At 39.7% G+C, this 16,964-nt stretch overlaps 1 protein-coding gene across 23 annotated transcripts in view; it reads left to right on the top strand.

Annotated features, from left to right (window-relative positions):
- LOC106882118 (uncharacterized) overlaps window positions 1–16,964 on the top strand; it is an 87,799-nt gene that overhangs the window by 44,957 nt on the left and 25,878 nt on the right. For 10 of the 23 annotated variants that reach the window (XM_089342884.1, XM_089342880.1, XM_089342879.1 and 7 more), the window contains exons 2-6: window positions 9,590–9,760; window positions 13,604–13,699; window positions 14,866–15,008; window positions 15,709–15,752; window positions 16,527–16,873. In XM_089342884.1, the coding sequence (XP_089199010.1) occupies window positions 9,590–9,760; window positions 13,604–13,699; window positions 14,866–15,008; window positions 15,709–15,752; window positions 16,527–16,873 (801 nt within the window). Of the gene's footprint in view, window positions 1–9,589; window positions 9,761–11,192; window positions 11,253–13,603; window positions 13,700–14,865; window positions 15,009–15,708; window positions 15,753–16,526; window positions 16,874–16,964 lie in introns of all 23 variants that reach the window. The other 13 variants (XM_089342892.1, XM_089342896.1, XM_089342894.1 and 10 more) reach the window with 2 other exon arrangements.

Below are 16,964 nucleotides of genomic sequence, written 5' to 3'. Positions count from 1 at the left end.
ATCTTTTTTAAGATAAAAAGAAAATCAACAAAGAAAAAGAGAAAAAGAAACATTTGAAGATTTTGTTTTGGAGGACAAATGTGGGAGTTGGAATGGTTTTCGGTTACATAATGGGGAGTCTTGAGAGAGAGAGAGAGAGAGGGGCTTCACTTTGGGGATGAGTTCTCTGTAAATTAGAACACACACACATACGTGCACACCCACCCACACACACACACACACGTGCACACATACATGCACACACACACATACACACACACACACCAACATGAACACATGTATAGGTGCCACACTACTTACATGTATGTATTCACAAATGCACACACACACTGCATCACACACACATATGTATATGTATATATATAGATATATATGGCCCTGCTCAGTATGTAGAAAAGGAGTAGGTAGTAACTCTATAAGATGTACCCGGTGCAAGCTATGGACACATAAGAGGTGCAGCAACATCAAAGGCAGGTTAACTAGCAAGTTAGTTTTTGTTTGTGGCAGATGTTCAGGTGCAATAAAGACTGCAAACAAACAGGAAACAACTTCTATCTCATTCCAGGGTGAAAAACTAGAGGTAGTCGATAGCTTCCGCTATCTGGGCGACCAAGTTAGTAGTGGGGGTGGGTGCGCTGAAAGTGTAGCTGCTAGAATAAGAATAGCCTGGGCAAAGTTTAGAGAGCTCTTACCCCTGCTGGCGACAAAGGGACTCTCACTCAGAGTAAAAGGCAGACTGTATGACGCATGCGTACGAACAACCATGCTACATGGCAGTGAAACATGGGCTGTAACTGCTGAGGACATACGTAAGCTCGCAAGGAATGAAGCCAGTATGCTCCGTTGGATGTGTAATGTCAATGTGAATACCCGTCAGAGTGTAAGTATCTTGAGAGAAAAGCTGAACATTAGAAGCATCAGTTGTGGCGTGCAAGAGAGACGATTGCGCTGGTATGGACATGTGGTGAGAATGGAGGAGGATAGCTGCGTGAAAAAGTGCCACACCCTAACAGTTGAGGGAACCCGTGGAAGAGGTAGGCCCAGGAAGACCTGGGCTGAGGTGGTGAGGCAAGACCTTCGTACATTGGGCCTCACCGAGGCGATGACTACGGACCGAGACCTTTGGAAATGGGCTGTGCGTGAGAAGACCCGGCAAGCCAAGTAAGATCGTTGCCAGTGCCCCTGGACTGGTTCTTGTGCGGGTGGCACATGAGATGCACCATTTTGAGCGTGGCCGTTGCCAGTACCGCCTGACTGGCTCCTGTAGGATTTTCGAGCGAGATCGTTGCCAGTGCCCCTGGACTGGCTTGTGCGGGTGGCACATAAAAGACACCATTTCGAGCGTGGCCGTTTTCGTGCGGGTGACACGTAAAAGCACCCACTACACTCTCTGAGTGGTTGGCGTTAGGAAGGGCATCCAGCTGTAGAAACTCTGCCAAATCAGACTGGAGCCTGGTGTTGCCATCCGGTTTCACCAGTCCTCAGTCAAATCGTCCAACCCATGCTAGCATGGAAAGCGGACGTTAAACGATGATGATGATGATGATGATATATATATACACACGCTCCCATATATGTACATATGTGCATACACATACATATGTATATGTTTACCCCTACACTCGTGCATGTGTGCATGTGTTTATATATATATATATATGAATAAAATCTACACACATGTCCACACATGCATGCGCACACATACATGTGTATAAACTCATCTCCCCACAAGTTTCTGTGTGTATATGTATGGGCGTATGTGTGTGTGTATGTGAATATATATTATATATATATATATATATATATATATATATATATATATATATATATACATGAACTCCCACTCACTCACACACACACACACACACACACACACACACACACACACACACACACACACACATGAGAAAGTGAACAGAGAAATTGTTGTAAACTGAAATAACAAAAGTACCCCCTTCCCTAAAAAGATTCAGCCCTTCCTCTGTTTAGACATCCTCCAGGCTTGGAGTGGATGAGAGAATGGGGACAGAAGGAGACACTGGCTATATTACCAGGGTCTGTATATATATACCAGGGAGTGTGTATGTATATATATATTACCAGGGAGTTTGTATATATATATATATATACAAACTCCCTGGTAATATATATATACATACATATATATATATATATATATATATATATATATATATATATATACATACATACATACATACATACATACATACATACTAGGGAGTGTGTATATATATATCAGGGAGTGTATATATATATATATATATATATATATATATATATATATATAGCAATTCTGTGTTGTTAAGCTTGACTGTTTCCAATGTTCTTCTCTTTTCCACTTTTTCTTGGGTTTTGTTTTGAAATTGTTTTTGGTAGAAACAAAAAATAAAATAAAATTCATCCCCCCACATACACACCTCATGTCCTTTATTTTTTTGTTTTTTACTTGTTTCAGTCATTGGGATGCGGCCATGCAGGGGCACCACCGCACATTAGAGAATTTTTTGCTTTTTTTTTTTTATTTACCAGCCTGGCACTTAATGTATCAGTCTCTTTTGCTGAACTGCTAAGTCACAGGGACGTCAATGCACCAATACCGGTTGTCAAGTGGTGGTGGGACACAAACACAGATACACAAACACATACCTACATCTGGGGTTTAAGAAGCAGCAGCTTCGCTAAAACCAGGAGTCAAAAACACTCCAAAGCCACAAGAATTAACACTAGATTTTTACAGGTATGATTGAAAAAAAAACTCAGAGAATATATATATATATATACATATATATATATCTACAGATGTTGTACTCGATATAACCGACAGATTTGCTTGGTTTCTCTCCCTTACTTTGGGGGTCTTGCTATGTACAATAACAGACCAAACAGTTATATTATTGGCAAGAAAACCTCCTTCGGTGTGACAGTGTTTGCTTAATGTCTTTTCTACATGAATTAGCCATTACTTGCTGTTTACATACTGGTGGATTTAAGTGGTGGGGGACATGGTTGGAAACAGGGTTTCCAAATCAGTTTTCTTTCTTCATATTTTTAGCTTTGAAGGCTGTAGTTAGACATTAGAAGTCTTGCCGTATATTTTGGTAGGGATTAAGTCTGTACAATATAAGTTGCTCTCTTTAAGAATCGTCTTAGAACTGGCTTCAAGAAAGCCATTTTTCTTCTGCACCTTTCTTCTTTCCTCTGTTTCTTTCTTCCTTCCTTTCTTTCCTTCTTTCTTTTTTCCCTTTTCCTTTCTTTTTTTCCCTTTTCCTTTCTTTTTACTGCTCCTCCTCTCTCTTTTTCAAGTAAAAGAAAATGAAAATTCTTCAAGTTTCTATAACAATTACTTTGTGTGTGTATGTGTTTGTCTGTTAGTTGTTGGCATGTGTGTGAATGTGTATGTGTTCATGTATATGTATGTGTGTTCATGTGTGTGTGTGTGTTTGTGTATGTGTTCATGTATATGTATGTGTGTTCATGTGTGTGTGTGTGTGTGTGTGTTTGTGTATGTGTTCATGTGTGTGTGTGTGTGTGTTCGTGTATATGTGTGTGTGTGTTTCCCCTCCCTGGAAATGGCCTGGATTCCATGTCTTGTTTACCGTTGCCATTCCTTTTCCTCTTCTGCCTTTGTCTGCTTACCTTGGCAGGAAAAAATTGTTTGCTATTCAAGCAAACACACACTTACATACTCACACACACACACACACACACACACACACACATACTCACACACACTCACACACATTCTCATTAATAAGTCTTTTTCTTTGCTTCAACTGCATGCCTGTTGTCACACACACACACACACACACACACTGTCTGTCTTGCTCATGCACACACACTAAGGCAAGGGCTACACACAGACACACACACACACACACACACGCATGCACACATCCTCATTCAGTCTTTCCCTTGCTTCAACCAATATGGCTGTAGTCATTTGGAAGTAAAGTCTACATACACAGACACACACACACGGATTGGTGAGTGTTTCTGTTTACAGATTTACAGATGGCTGGTGAAGTACTCAATACATAAAACAGTGTGTATATTTTATTAAAAACTTAAATCTTTTTGATCTGATTGTTCAAACATTTGAAGTGAGGGAATAGCATGTTAGTATCTAAGTTTCAATTGAGCAGACTTATGATTAAAGACATTCCTGCCATGACCATATAGCCTTGTTTCCAGGCTCACATCATTCAATGTGTCCTTCCATTTTCAAAGTACTGTAATGATATTCGGCTGCTATTTCTAGCATGTCCCCCAGCCACCTAAAACCTTCCCCAACATGTGCGTGTGTCTCCCCCCCCCCCCATAGGTATCAATTCCACCTCAGTCATGACTGATTGATGTTATCTCAGTGTGTGTATATTATATTTAGTGGTTATATATTACAGTTGCTGGGCATAGATTACATTTCAGGCAGGGACCAGATCCTATTTCCTTTGTTTATCATCTCTCACACACACACACACACACACACACACACACACACATCGGGGAGGGGGGACCCACCAACCCCAGTAGTAGTGGTGGTGGTGCTGCTGGTACTTGGTGAGAAGTCTATACCTTCTCTTTCTTTCTTTCTTTCTCTCTTAGTCTATCTGTCCCTGTGTGTGTGTTCTCTCTGTCTCCCCCCCCCCCATGCATCACAGTAAGCTGTTGCTGTCTGCTTTTCAATCTCACATCTCTGGCACTCTCCACTTCTAACACACACACACACATACACATCTAAGGAATAACTGACACTCCATCAGTTAGGATGATGAGGGTCTCTGAGCACAACCTGCTCATGATATTAACGTGCAAGTGGCTGAGTACTCCACAGATATGCATACCTTTAATATAGTCCTTGGAGATTCAGCATGACACACAAAATGCAACAAGGCTGGACCCCTTTGAATTACAGGTACAACTCATTTTTGCCAGCTGAGTGAACTGAAGCAGTGTGGAATAAAATGTCTTGCTCAAAGACACAATACCACACCAGGAATTGAACTCACAGCCGTATTATCCTGACCACTAATCCCCATGCATTGCCACATCTAAGGAACAGGTTTTCTTTAGATCTTCATTGAACTGTGTGCTGGAGAGTGGTAGGGGTTCACTCCCCTGCTTGCAGTATATACTGGGTGCAAGCTGGGGGATGATTAAGAATGAAATAGGAAAAATTCATTAATAAGAGAAGGCTTTTTTTAAACTCAAACACTGTCTTGACTGCAATACGTATACATATAAATACATGCACACATATCCAGGCAAATGCTTATAAACACACACCCACATACACACCCATACACACACACACACACACATGAAGGTTTTATGTCATATCCTGTCTAAGATTCAATATCCTGGGATGAGATTTCACCCGTTCTTTCTGAGTTGTCTTTGGTCTCCACCACCACCACCACTGTTGCCACCACCACCACCACAACCACTGCCACTTTCAACACCACAAACATCACCATCATCCTCACCACCGCCGCCACCACCACTGCCACCACTGCCGCCACCACCACCACCACCACTACCACACCCTTATGTATGTCATTACCTACACAAGTACCTTGTAAATGCAGTATAGTCGAATTGTTGAGAAATTTACTTTGTAACTACAAGATGCCTGGTTCAATCTCACAGCATGGCATCTTGGGCAACTGTTATCTTGTCAACCCATGGCTTGTGAATGAAATTGGTGGGGAGGATTGGAGACTGTAAAGAAGCCTGCCAAGTGCCAAGTAATTCAATGGTATGGCCTTGTTCTGCACATTGTGTCACATTGATTCTGCCTGAGAATTATGTTACAGGTATATATGCCTCTGGAATACTCAGCCGCTTAGATGGTTATCCAATTTGCAGGGAAATGTAGTGGGTATATATAGAAAATAGGGATGCATATAAGGGGATAATGTGTTGCAGAGTTTTGTTGTTACGGCCAATCCAAGTTGTAGTTAATTAGCCCCATATTATGGTTGAATAACCCCATTAATAATAATTAACCTTACGTTTTAGTTAATTAACCCCCATTTTATGGTTGATTAACCCTAAGTCATTGCTAATTAACCCTCTATTCATTCAGAAACTAACTCTGGGGACAAAGTGACACGATGCCCCACCCCACCCCATATCACTGCTAATTAGTTACAACTTCAACAACAACACTTACCCCCCCACCCTACCCTTAGATGTTTCCCCTGCAAAAGCAAAGGTTGCAGGGGGGGGGGGCAAGCTCGATACTGTTCCCCACCCCATTTCTTTCCTTTCCCTCTACCCACTCCTCATAACCTCCTTACTCTCGTTTCCACCCCCTCTGACACTTTCACCCAGATCTACCTCACCTTTTTTGTCCCTTCCACTTGCCACTTCACCCTTCACACACACCCATGGCCATCACTCCTTTCTAACGCCCATCCTTTCCTTGTGTTTCATTGTCAAACCACATGCAATGCTAGGCATGTCATCTCCGTTTTACATGCAAACATATCCAACAGGATCTTTCCCCTCCCCTCTCCCTCAACACCCAACCCCACTCCAACCATGTAACTCTACACCTTTCCTCTGAACACACTGTCTTCTTTGTATGGGGTCAGTGACAACTTCTTTATTTCTTGCTGCAGAGGTCAGACATTGAGATCGGCTGTGGAGGTCACCTTTGGAGGATAAATTATTCTGATACTACTTCTGGTGATGTTCACCCAGGATCATTTGAGCTGGCTCCAACCAGTGAGTCATGTTTGGAGTGTCAGTGGGATACGTAGTTGGTCATCTTACTGTTGATTGTTGACCATTGCAGAAGATTCGCTGACCAAGTCACTGCCAATTATTGGAAAAGACATAGCCTGGGATTGAAACAGGTTCTAGAGACTTGCTTTAACAAAAGCTAAGAGATGAGTGCTTCACTCCCAGTGGTCCCCCACCAACCTGGAATTTCTAAGGGCCTGTGCTAAATTTTTCAGATCCTGTTGGGTTTATGCTTTTTGGTGTAAAATGAAAATATCTAAAACACCAAAGAGTTTCTTTGGTATTTTAGTTCCATTTCATCAGAAGATGGAGTAAAAACTGCCTCCAGTTTTATACAGACTCCAGATTTTGCTCACAGCAAGGTTGAGGGCATTTCCGCTCGCTCAACCCTTTCATTATCATATTTCTACTGAAATACACTCCATTTGTTTCAATTAAGTTTTAAAATAATTTAGAATTTAATAAAATAATTTTGTCATTATTTTAAGCTGGTTTGGCAAAAGAGTTCAATGATAGAATAATAAGTGCTGGGCTTTAAAAAAAATAAATCCCGGAGTTGATTCGTTCGAGTAAAACAGGGTTCATTTCCCCTCTTCTTGAAAATTTGCCATGCAATGAAAGCCGGTTAGAAATCCTTTTTAATCCTTCTTACGCACATCTATATTAAAATATGCTTTCAGTTTAGCATTCTGCCTTATTATTATTATTATTTTTATTTTTTTATTTTCCTATATATATATATATGATGCCCTTATAATGGTTACACTGTGTCTGAAAACGATGTGATGGTCATAATTAGAACCCCTTTGGTTCATATGTGCGGTCAGTAAGAGCTGAAACATTAACCTAGGGTTAAACAACAACAGCAACATTAAGGGCAGCTTTCTCTGCTGACCGACTTCTGTCAGCTTATCTCAGTTGTTGTGTGGGGGTTAGCTCCTGCTTTAATGAAGAAGTACCCTTTGTTCTCTGCTAGCCGTTTGTACCCAGGGTATATATTACCCTGGGTACACACCTCCACCCATCCTTGTTGGCAAGCAGAAGGTGGACGGGGCCTCTCTGACCTTGCAGAGATGGTGGCAGCAGTGGTGGTGGTGGTGGGAGACATGGCTGGGTCAGGTTCCAATTACATAGAGATACCATTCATCTCTCTGATGTAAGCATAAGGCTACTGCCACCACCAACACAACTACTTATAGTATTCTCTCCTTTAACTACCACTAACACCACCACCACCACCTCCACCATCACTGCTAATGCAACTACTGCCAGTATCACTCCTGTTACCACCACCACCACCATTAACTGCAGCAATTTTGATATCAAAGGCATAATAACATTTACTGTTGAAAAACCTCTACACAATTCGTAAATACATAAAAGAAAATACGCACACACACACACATAGATATACACACACACATACAGCCACATATATACAAACATTTATGCACACTTAAAGTACAGATGCACTCAGATGTATACACATATATGCAATCTCTCATTTTCTATCAGACACACAGAAATATCTATTTATCTGTCTATACACACATACATACATACATATAAAGCACATATAAAGCACCCCAGTCCACACTGTGAAGTGGTTGGCATTTGGAAGGGCATCCAGCCATAAAAGCCATGCCAAAACTGACCTTGCCTGTGCTGGTGCCATGTAAAAGGCACTCAGTCCACACTGCTGGGTAGTTGGTGCTAGGAAGGGCATCCAGCTGTAAAAACCTTGCCAAAACAGATATTGAAGCTGGATGCAGTCTTCTGCCCAACCAGCTCCGTGTCGAACCACCAAACCCATACCAGCAGAGTAAACAGACGTTAAATGATGATGTTGATGATGATGATGTATATGTGACTCTATGGGTGTCTGAATACATTCTATGATGTCGTCTCAGATTTACCATTGTTAGTCTAGAAGAGGCTTTGTCACCGAGCCAAAGTGTCTTGTGTGAAGTCTACAACTAACGATAGAAATAAATTAAACCAGAAAGACTCGTTAGATTTTTATAAGTTACGTAAATGAACCATTAAATATATTGGAAGATTAAAAGATTTTAAAGTTTTATGAATAAATAATTGCTTTCACTAATTAAAAGATGTAATGATTTTTTAAATATTTAATATATTTAAGAAGTTAATCTAGGAGTGAAGAGAAGAAGATAAGGGGATTAACTGAGGTGGAGGAGGAGGAGAGGAAGAGACTAGAAAATGTTAAAGGAGGGGCGAGGTAGGGGAGAGAGAGATGACTAGATTTGGTAACAAAAAAAAATCCTGTAAATTTGAGAAAATATCAATAGAAATATGATTAAATTGATATATGGGTAGGAGTGGGGGTGGGGTGGAGGGAGAGCATTCTGTGGTCATTTCTGGAAAAAACTAAATAATGGATTGTATAAATTAATTATTTGATGGTAATTATAATAAAGGAAAAATTTTTATTTGAAGATAATTTTAAAAAGAACAAAAGGAAAACAAATAAAAAGTTAAAAAGGAAAATTAAGTACTTAAACATTATATATAAATGTAGGCATGTATGTATGTTTGTATATTATTATTGAGTGAGAGAGCATTGCATGCCATCAAAGTGACACTGGGGTACAAATATACGAAGCTCAGTGTACCCATCATGACTACCCGTCTGATAAGGGTACACCAGGCACATGCATAACAACCATATGTGCATGACATAGTGATCTAATATCAAGATAAGCAGGCACATGACCTTGCAGGTGGGGTCCAATTAAAATATTCTTGAGGTCGAGTAGCCCATCCCACTCCTATATCTTTATGTTTTCATTTCTTTCAGAACTGCTTCCTGGAATCGAATCCTTCTTCACTGAAATTCTTGCTCAAGAAAACCTGTCCGATGCTGCTGAATCTCGCTGCAAGTATTATGTTGAACGACTTGAAATATTGAAATTGCCACCAACCATTCCTCCAAGACCACGACAAGAAAACCCTCAGGAACCTAACAAAGGTAGACCTCTATGTTTTGTAAATCTCTGTTTTGCTTCTTCAAGTTGCACTTGGGCACACACACACACACACACACACACACACATTCACACTTAAACACATATATACACACATAAACATTCATATACATACACAAAATTTGATGTACCTGCATGCATAAATATATATATATATATATGTATGCATACACATAGTGCAGGCATAGCTGTGTGGTGAGAAGTTTGCTTTCCAAACCACATGATTCCAGGGTTGTTTAGATTCTGGGCTAGAAACCAGCTCCTACATGGTAAGAGTTTGAACACTTAAACAAGGCAGTGTAAATAGGAGTGTCTCCCACATACAAATATATTGGTGACTGTGTCTTACAACTCAAGTGTTGCTTAAGGAAAATATTTCTGCTTTATAACCAGTCACTGCCCTTCAAAATGCCATCCAAACTATTTATTGCTTTCATATGCGACAAAAATAACATACAATGCCATCTTATATGAAAGGTTGCTCCCCCCACCACCCCATCAGAACAAGGTAACGTGTGAGTCTCTATGTGGTCGTTCAGTCTGCTAGAAATAGCTGCCAAACTTCTCTTAAGCAAGTTCATATCTGGTGGAGCATCTGACAGTCATGGTAATTAACATTGAGATGTTTGATCAGCTGAATTAACACTCGTGAAGTTAATGTGTAAGCGGTTGAGTACACCACAGACTTGTTTCAGTTATTAGACTGCAGCTGGGGCACCACCTCGAGGAATTTTAATACATATTTTTGGAGCCTGGTCCCTATACTTTCAGTCTCTTTTGTGAAAGCACAAAGTTATGGGATGTGAACATACCACAACTACCACCACCACCTCATCTAAAACATCTGTTATTTATGAAGCTATATTCGTGTTTATCACTGACAAGTCTGGCATAAACAGTTTTTCACTGACTTTCATTGCATTTTGTGTGTGTGTGTGTGTGTGTGCGTGAGGTAATTGGTGTATGTGCATATGACTGCATGCGTGGCTGTGTGAGTATGTAGAGTGTATATGTGATCCTGTGCAGCCTGTGGGTACACGGAAGGGTGTATATGTGTACCCATGCATAAATACTTGTGGCTGGTGTATACGTATGTTTGTATATGTGGGTGTATAGGGAACGAGTGTATGTGTCTATGTTTGTAGATGCATTTGTGGAAGGGGTGTATATATGTATGTATATATATATATATATATATGTGTGTGTGTGTGTATGTATGTTTGTGTATATCTATATTTATATATATGTGAATATGAAGATGAACATTCGTTTGTGTGTGTGTGTGTGACTGTGTCCTTTTGTTTGTGTGTCCCTGTGTCTATATCAATGTATTTGGGGAAACTCAACTCATCAATTTATATTCTTGATTCGTTGTTTATTAATTATCATTATCATATCTGTTTCTGCTCGTTATAGTTAGGTTAATTGCATCTAAATTTGGCAGCAGTGTTGAACGACTGAGGCGCCGTCGTCATGGTAAGAAATGTGGGGACACAAACATGTCCATTGGATGACTTTCATCCTTAAAAATGCCTTCGTAACCCTGCTAAATAAAACTAACCATACAAATCGTAGCTGCTAATACTGTTTCAGCTGTAGTTAATAACTGGTATATTGGTATTAGGACTTTGCTAATAATATTTTAACTGTGGATAATAACTGGTATATTGGTATAAAAACGTTGCTAATACTCTTTGAGGTGTAGATAATAACTGGTATATTGGTATAATATACCACTTATTATCTGGTTGTTGCTAATTATGCTTTCGCTGTAAATAATTGGTGTTTTATTGCTGTATATATATGTACTATTTATGTTCTAAATGATAATAATAATAACAACCCTCCCTACTGGAAGCACAAGGCCTTTGGGGGAAGGGATTAAGTCGCTTACATCAGCCTCACATGAAAAACAACATTCAAGTGGGGTCGATGCCGAACTGGCTCCCATGCACATAGCACGTAAAGACACCTTTTGAGCGTGGTTGTTGCCAGAACCACCTGACTGGCCCTCGTGCCAGTGGCGCGTAAAAAGCACCCACTACACTCTCGGAGTGGTTGGCGTTAGGAAGGGCATCCAGCTGTAGAAACACTGCCAGATCAGAGTGGAGTCTGGTGCAGCCTCCTGGCTCACCAGTCATCGGTCAAACCGTCCAGCCCATGCCAGCATGGAAAGTGGACGTTAAACAATGATGATGATGATGAAATAAGTACCAGTGAAACACTGGGGTTGATGTAAACAATTAGCCCCTCCCCCAAAATGTCAGGTCTTGTGTCTATGGTCGAAAGGAATATTATTATTATTATTATTATTATTATTATTATTATTATTATTATTATTATTATTATTATTATTAAGGTGACGAGCTGGCAGAATCAGTAGCATGTCAGACAAAAATGCTTGGCACCATTTCTTCCAGCTCTCTACATTCCAAGTTCAAATTCCGTCAAGGCTAATTTTTGCCCTTCATCTTTTTGGGGTCAATAATATAAGTACCAGTTGAGCACTGGGGTCGATATAATTGACTTCACTGTCCCCTTGGATCTGTGGGGTTCCTTGATTGGCCCTAGTTGGGAGTTCCTCCTATATCAGGAGAACTGCATCATTCATGTTATCTCATACTTTTGTATATCTTGTAGACTTGTATCGCATTTCACTGTTTTTTCCATTTTTTTCTCTCTCCATCCATTTTGTAAATCCTCACACAAATAGTCTCTCCTCGTGACGTCCCCTCATCTATGCCGCTGTGGCTAATGAAAGAAATCATCATCATCATCATTATTTTGTGATAATTTCCTGACTATTATATTTTTTGACATCTTTAATAATTCCAACATGGTAATAACAACAACAACAATGATTGAATGATGATAATAATAATAATAATAATAATAATAATAATAATAATAATAATAATAATAATAATAATAATAATAATAATAATAATGATTACGATGATGATGATGAATAATGACGATAATACATTGTCTGGTAGAGATGCTTAATATGGGAGAATGGTGTCTGATTGCTTCAGAAAATGACCAACACTGATTAAAAAAATAATCAAATAAAAAAACTGATAAAATTTATTGATCTTTCCCTTGTATAATTAATGTATAGCAAGCGTCTGTTGTTGTTGTTGTTGGTTGTGATCTGATATGAGAAGAACAGAGTTCTTGTCAGCAGCAGACAGATTCACCCCCACCCCCTCTCCTTTTTAAAAAAAATGACAAACAGTAGAAATAAAAAACTCATCATTCAGCCCCAGGTTGAAAGAGAGAGAGAGAGGGATGTGTAGTTCGAACCTGATGCACAAAAAGTACAAAAGATGGGACTTGAAGAACATCAACAGAAATAAATAAACTGGTGTCCAACAAAATGTAAGATAATCTTACCAAAGGGGTGGCGGGCAGGGGGGGAATCATAAATAAATATGGGGGGGGGGATATGTTTTTATTCTACATGCGTATTGTACAGGCAAGAAGGGAAGTGAGGCTGTGTCAGTCTTGTCTCTACTTATTTTATCGACCCCGAAAGGATGAAAGGCAAAGTCAACCTCGGCAGAATTTGAACTCAGAATGTGGCGACATGCGAAATAGTGCTAAGCATTTCGTTCAGCTTGCTAACGGTTCTGCCAGTTTGCTACCTTAATAATGTTAATAATAATAATAATAATAATAATAATGTTAATAATAATAATAATGTTAATAATAATAATAATGATGATGATGATGATGGTGGTGGTGGATAGGGAAAGAGACATTTTAGAAATAAAACTAAAGAGAAAAGAAATTGTTTTTTTTTGTATTTGTTGTTTTGTTTTCAGGGTTATTTTCGTTATCATCTGGTGATGTGGAGTCCTTCATCAACTGCAAGGATCAAGTACCTCCATTGCCTCCAAGGGACAATCAGTATACTGGAGGTGATTGATCAGCTCCTGAAGTGGTTTCTATTTTACACTACTACCACCACCACAACCACTACTACAATAATCACTACCATCACATACCATCCCTACAACCACCACCACCACCACAACTACCATCATCACCAATACCACCACTACTATCACAACCACTATCACCACTATTACTACCACCACCACTACTTCTACCACATACCCCTCTATCATAACCAAGACAATCACCACCACCACTGCCTCCCCTACACTCAGTCCATCAGTTTGTGATCAAATAAATTTGAAAGCCCAACCTCCATTTTCTTGATCCATTTAGCTGAATGTTAGAGCTCCAGTATGGCCACTCTCCCTTAGACAGTCTGAATACAACCAATTAATGAAACAGTTGCAGCTGCAGTTCTTAATTTGCAATGTGTGTCTCCTTATTGTTTGTATGTGGCCTTGGGGATATTTAGGAGTGAAGGATATTGTTTAAGGGCTCAATACAAAAATATGATTGAGCCAGAGGTGGAAGTCTGGTGTCTCTGTTGGGGGTTCCTCATATTGGTGGTGTTTGGGTCGGGGATGAAGAAAACCTCAAGCATTGGCTATATGAAGGGGAGAAACCTGGTCTGTTTAATTCCACAAACGGTTTTTCAGTTGATTGGATTAACTGAAACCCTCATTGTCACAACTGATGGAGAACCAGTTGTATGCGATTCCTATCTAGTTCCAGTTCAAATCTAAGGACTTGGTTCAAGCTGAGGCTTTTTGGAAGAAGAAAAACTTGCCCAAGATGCTATCCAGGGAGATCAAACATGGAAGCTGGGTTTCTTGATCAAATAGTCATTTAATAAGACTCCCCACAGTATGGTATTGAGGTTGATAGTGGCTTTCATCTTTTCGGGGTTGATAAATTAAGTACCAGTTGACTACTCCCCTCCCCCCAAAATTACAGGCCTTGCGCCTATAGTACAAAGGATTATCATTATTATTATTATTATTTACTTATAATAATTTGATTCCACCAATAATAACTGGAATGTTCCATTTTCCTTTTAATCATAACCAGACTGTTCCATTTAAATTCAAAACCCAAATTGTTTTGTTCTTATTTATTGTATTAGCTATTTTCTTCTTTTTTTTTTTTGTTATTTATCTTTTGTTTTTTTTCTTTTCTCTTCTTGAAGACAAAAAATGGAACTCAATCTCGGTGCCGATGATAAAACTGGACAGAGCTGAATCGGAACCCAACGTTGCTGATTTACAAACCGAAGAGGTTCCATCTGAGACCAAACGTGATTCCATTGAAGTGGAAGAAGACTCTGATGAGGTTTGCACTGTATTCTTCAACACCCTACAGTATATATACACGTATTGGAGCCTGGTGTGGCCATCTGGTTCGCCAGTCCTCAGTCAAATTGTCCAACCCATGCTACCATGGAAGGTGGACATTAAACGATGATGATGATGATATATATATATATATATATATATATATATATATATATATACATATATATATACATATGTAAGTAAGAAAGAATGTGAAAGCAAAGGCATGTGGTATCAGTTTGGAGCATGGAATTTATGATTGAAATATAATTGCGGAGTTGTTAGAGTAAACAAGTGGGAGAGAGAGATAAGTTTTTCTGGGAAATGGGGAAATATAATTGTTATATATGTCGTTTAAGTAAGATATGCCAAGGAGACTTTTGTTTGAGTCACAGGTGTGAGTTTTGGTCGGTTGAGTCTTACTGATAAACCAACCCAACCACTGCAATTGTATATACCTCTTACAATACATCATCAGATGCAATTGTATCTCTACTATATATATATATATATATATATGTAATGTGTGTGTGTGTGTGTGTGTGTATGTTTGTATAGGAAATCCTTTAAGGAGAACCAAAACAGTGCCTGGCACATCTTTTCTTATTGATGCTGATGTAAATAATGGGGATGGTCGTGATGATGATGATGATGATGATGATGATGATAACTTTGTATCTTTCTGTTTCTTTTTGCAGGATGGAACGAAACTTTATGATGACATCGACCCAAGTCATGTTGGGTAAGTTTTCCCACTGTAGTAGTAGTAGTAGTAGTAGTAGTAGTAGTAGTAGTAGTAGTAGTAGTAGTAGTAGTAGTAGTGGTGGTGGTGGTGGTGATAGTTATTGGTGTTGAGCCACAGGCCAGCAGCACTGGTTGAGCAGACCTATGATCATGGAAGGTTCCACTCTACACCAAGACACCAATCGCTGTCCCTTCTATACCTGAAATCTCTCAACTGGCACAAAGCCACGTCCTCTCAATACTACTCCTCCCCTCCCCATTTGAAGGGATTTCTGTCTTGCTAGGTACCTGGTGACCCTGTCAGTGCTGGTGCCACAGAAAAAGCACTCAGTCCACTTTGTCAAGTGATTGGTGTTAGGAGGGGGCATCCAGCCATAGAAACCCTGCCAAAACAGACAAATGGAACTTGGTGCAGTCTTCTGACTTGCCAGCTCCTATCAAACCATCCAACCCATGCCAGCATGGAAAGCAGATATTAAATTATGATGTTTACCGTGTCCCTTTTTTTTGGGTGTGATTTGAGATGGATTGGGGTCTTATTTTTTGCAAGGTAAGTGACCCTTTAGAGGTTGTTCAGTCTCAGTAAAACCTTAATCCATTAACTGCCAAATTCTTTTATTTATATTTTCTGGTTTTGCCAGGTGTCTTAGGAGTTAAAATAATTGACCTGGGGTTAAGTAACAGCCAAAATATCATTCCATGAACCAGTCAAATCTTCATTTAAGATTTTTTTTTAATTCATTTTTATCTTTTGTTTATTTATTTTTTAAAGGGAAACTTCCGATAACGAAGATTCTGATTTGTATGAAATTCCGGTCACCCAGACTTCGGAAGAGAGCAACCATGCTGTCGAGCCGATTGTTGAAGTGATCGAGTGTGGTAACCATGACGATGCCTCCTCAGAAGAAGCTGCTGTCTCCCCATCGACGAACCGACCGCCGTTGCCGCCACGAAAGGCCGTCACATCAGAACCGATCAGGTTAGAGGGTGGTCGCAAGAATGGCAACCGTCTGCTGTGGAGTTTACCCCCCCAGTTGCCTGCGAGGCCCCAGCTGGCCACCCGCAGGGAAATATATGCCATGATGTCGGAGAAATCAGAACACACGGACGACAACTCTGGTGAGTGACTGCTTTTGTTTGTTTGTTTGCTTTTGTTCTTTTAGTCTTTTTACTTGTTTCAATCTTTAGACTGTGGCCATACTGGGGCACT

The sequence above is a fragment of the Octopus bimaculoides genome, chromosome 26, assembly GCF_046866305.1.
Source record: "Octopus bimaculoides isolate indiv1 chromosome 26, ASM4686630v1, whole genome shotgun sequence".
NCBI lineage: Eukaryota > Metazoa > Mollusca > Cephalopoda > Octopoda > Octopodidae > Octopus > Octopus bimaculoides.
This window is presented reverse-complemented; position numbering and strand designations above follow the sequence as displayed.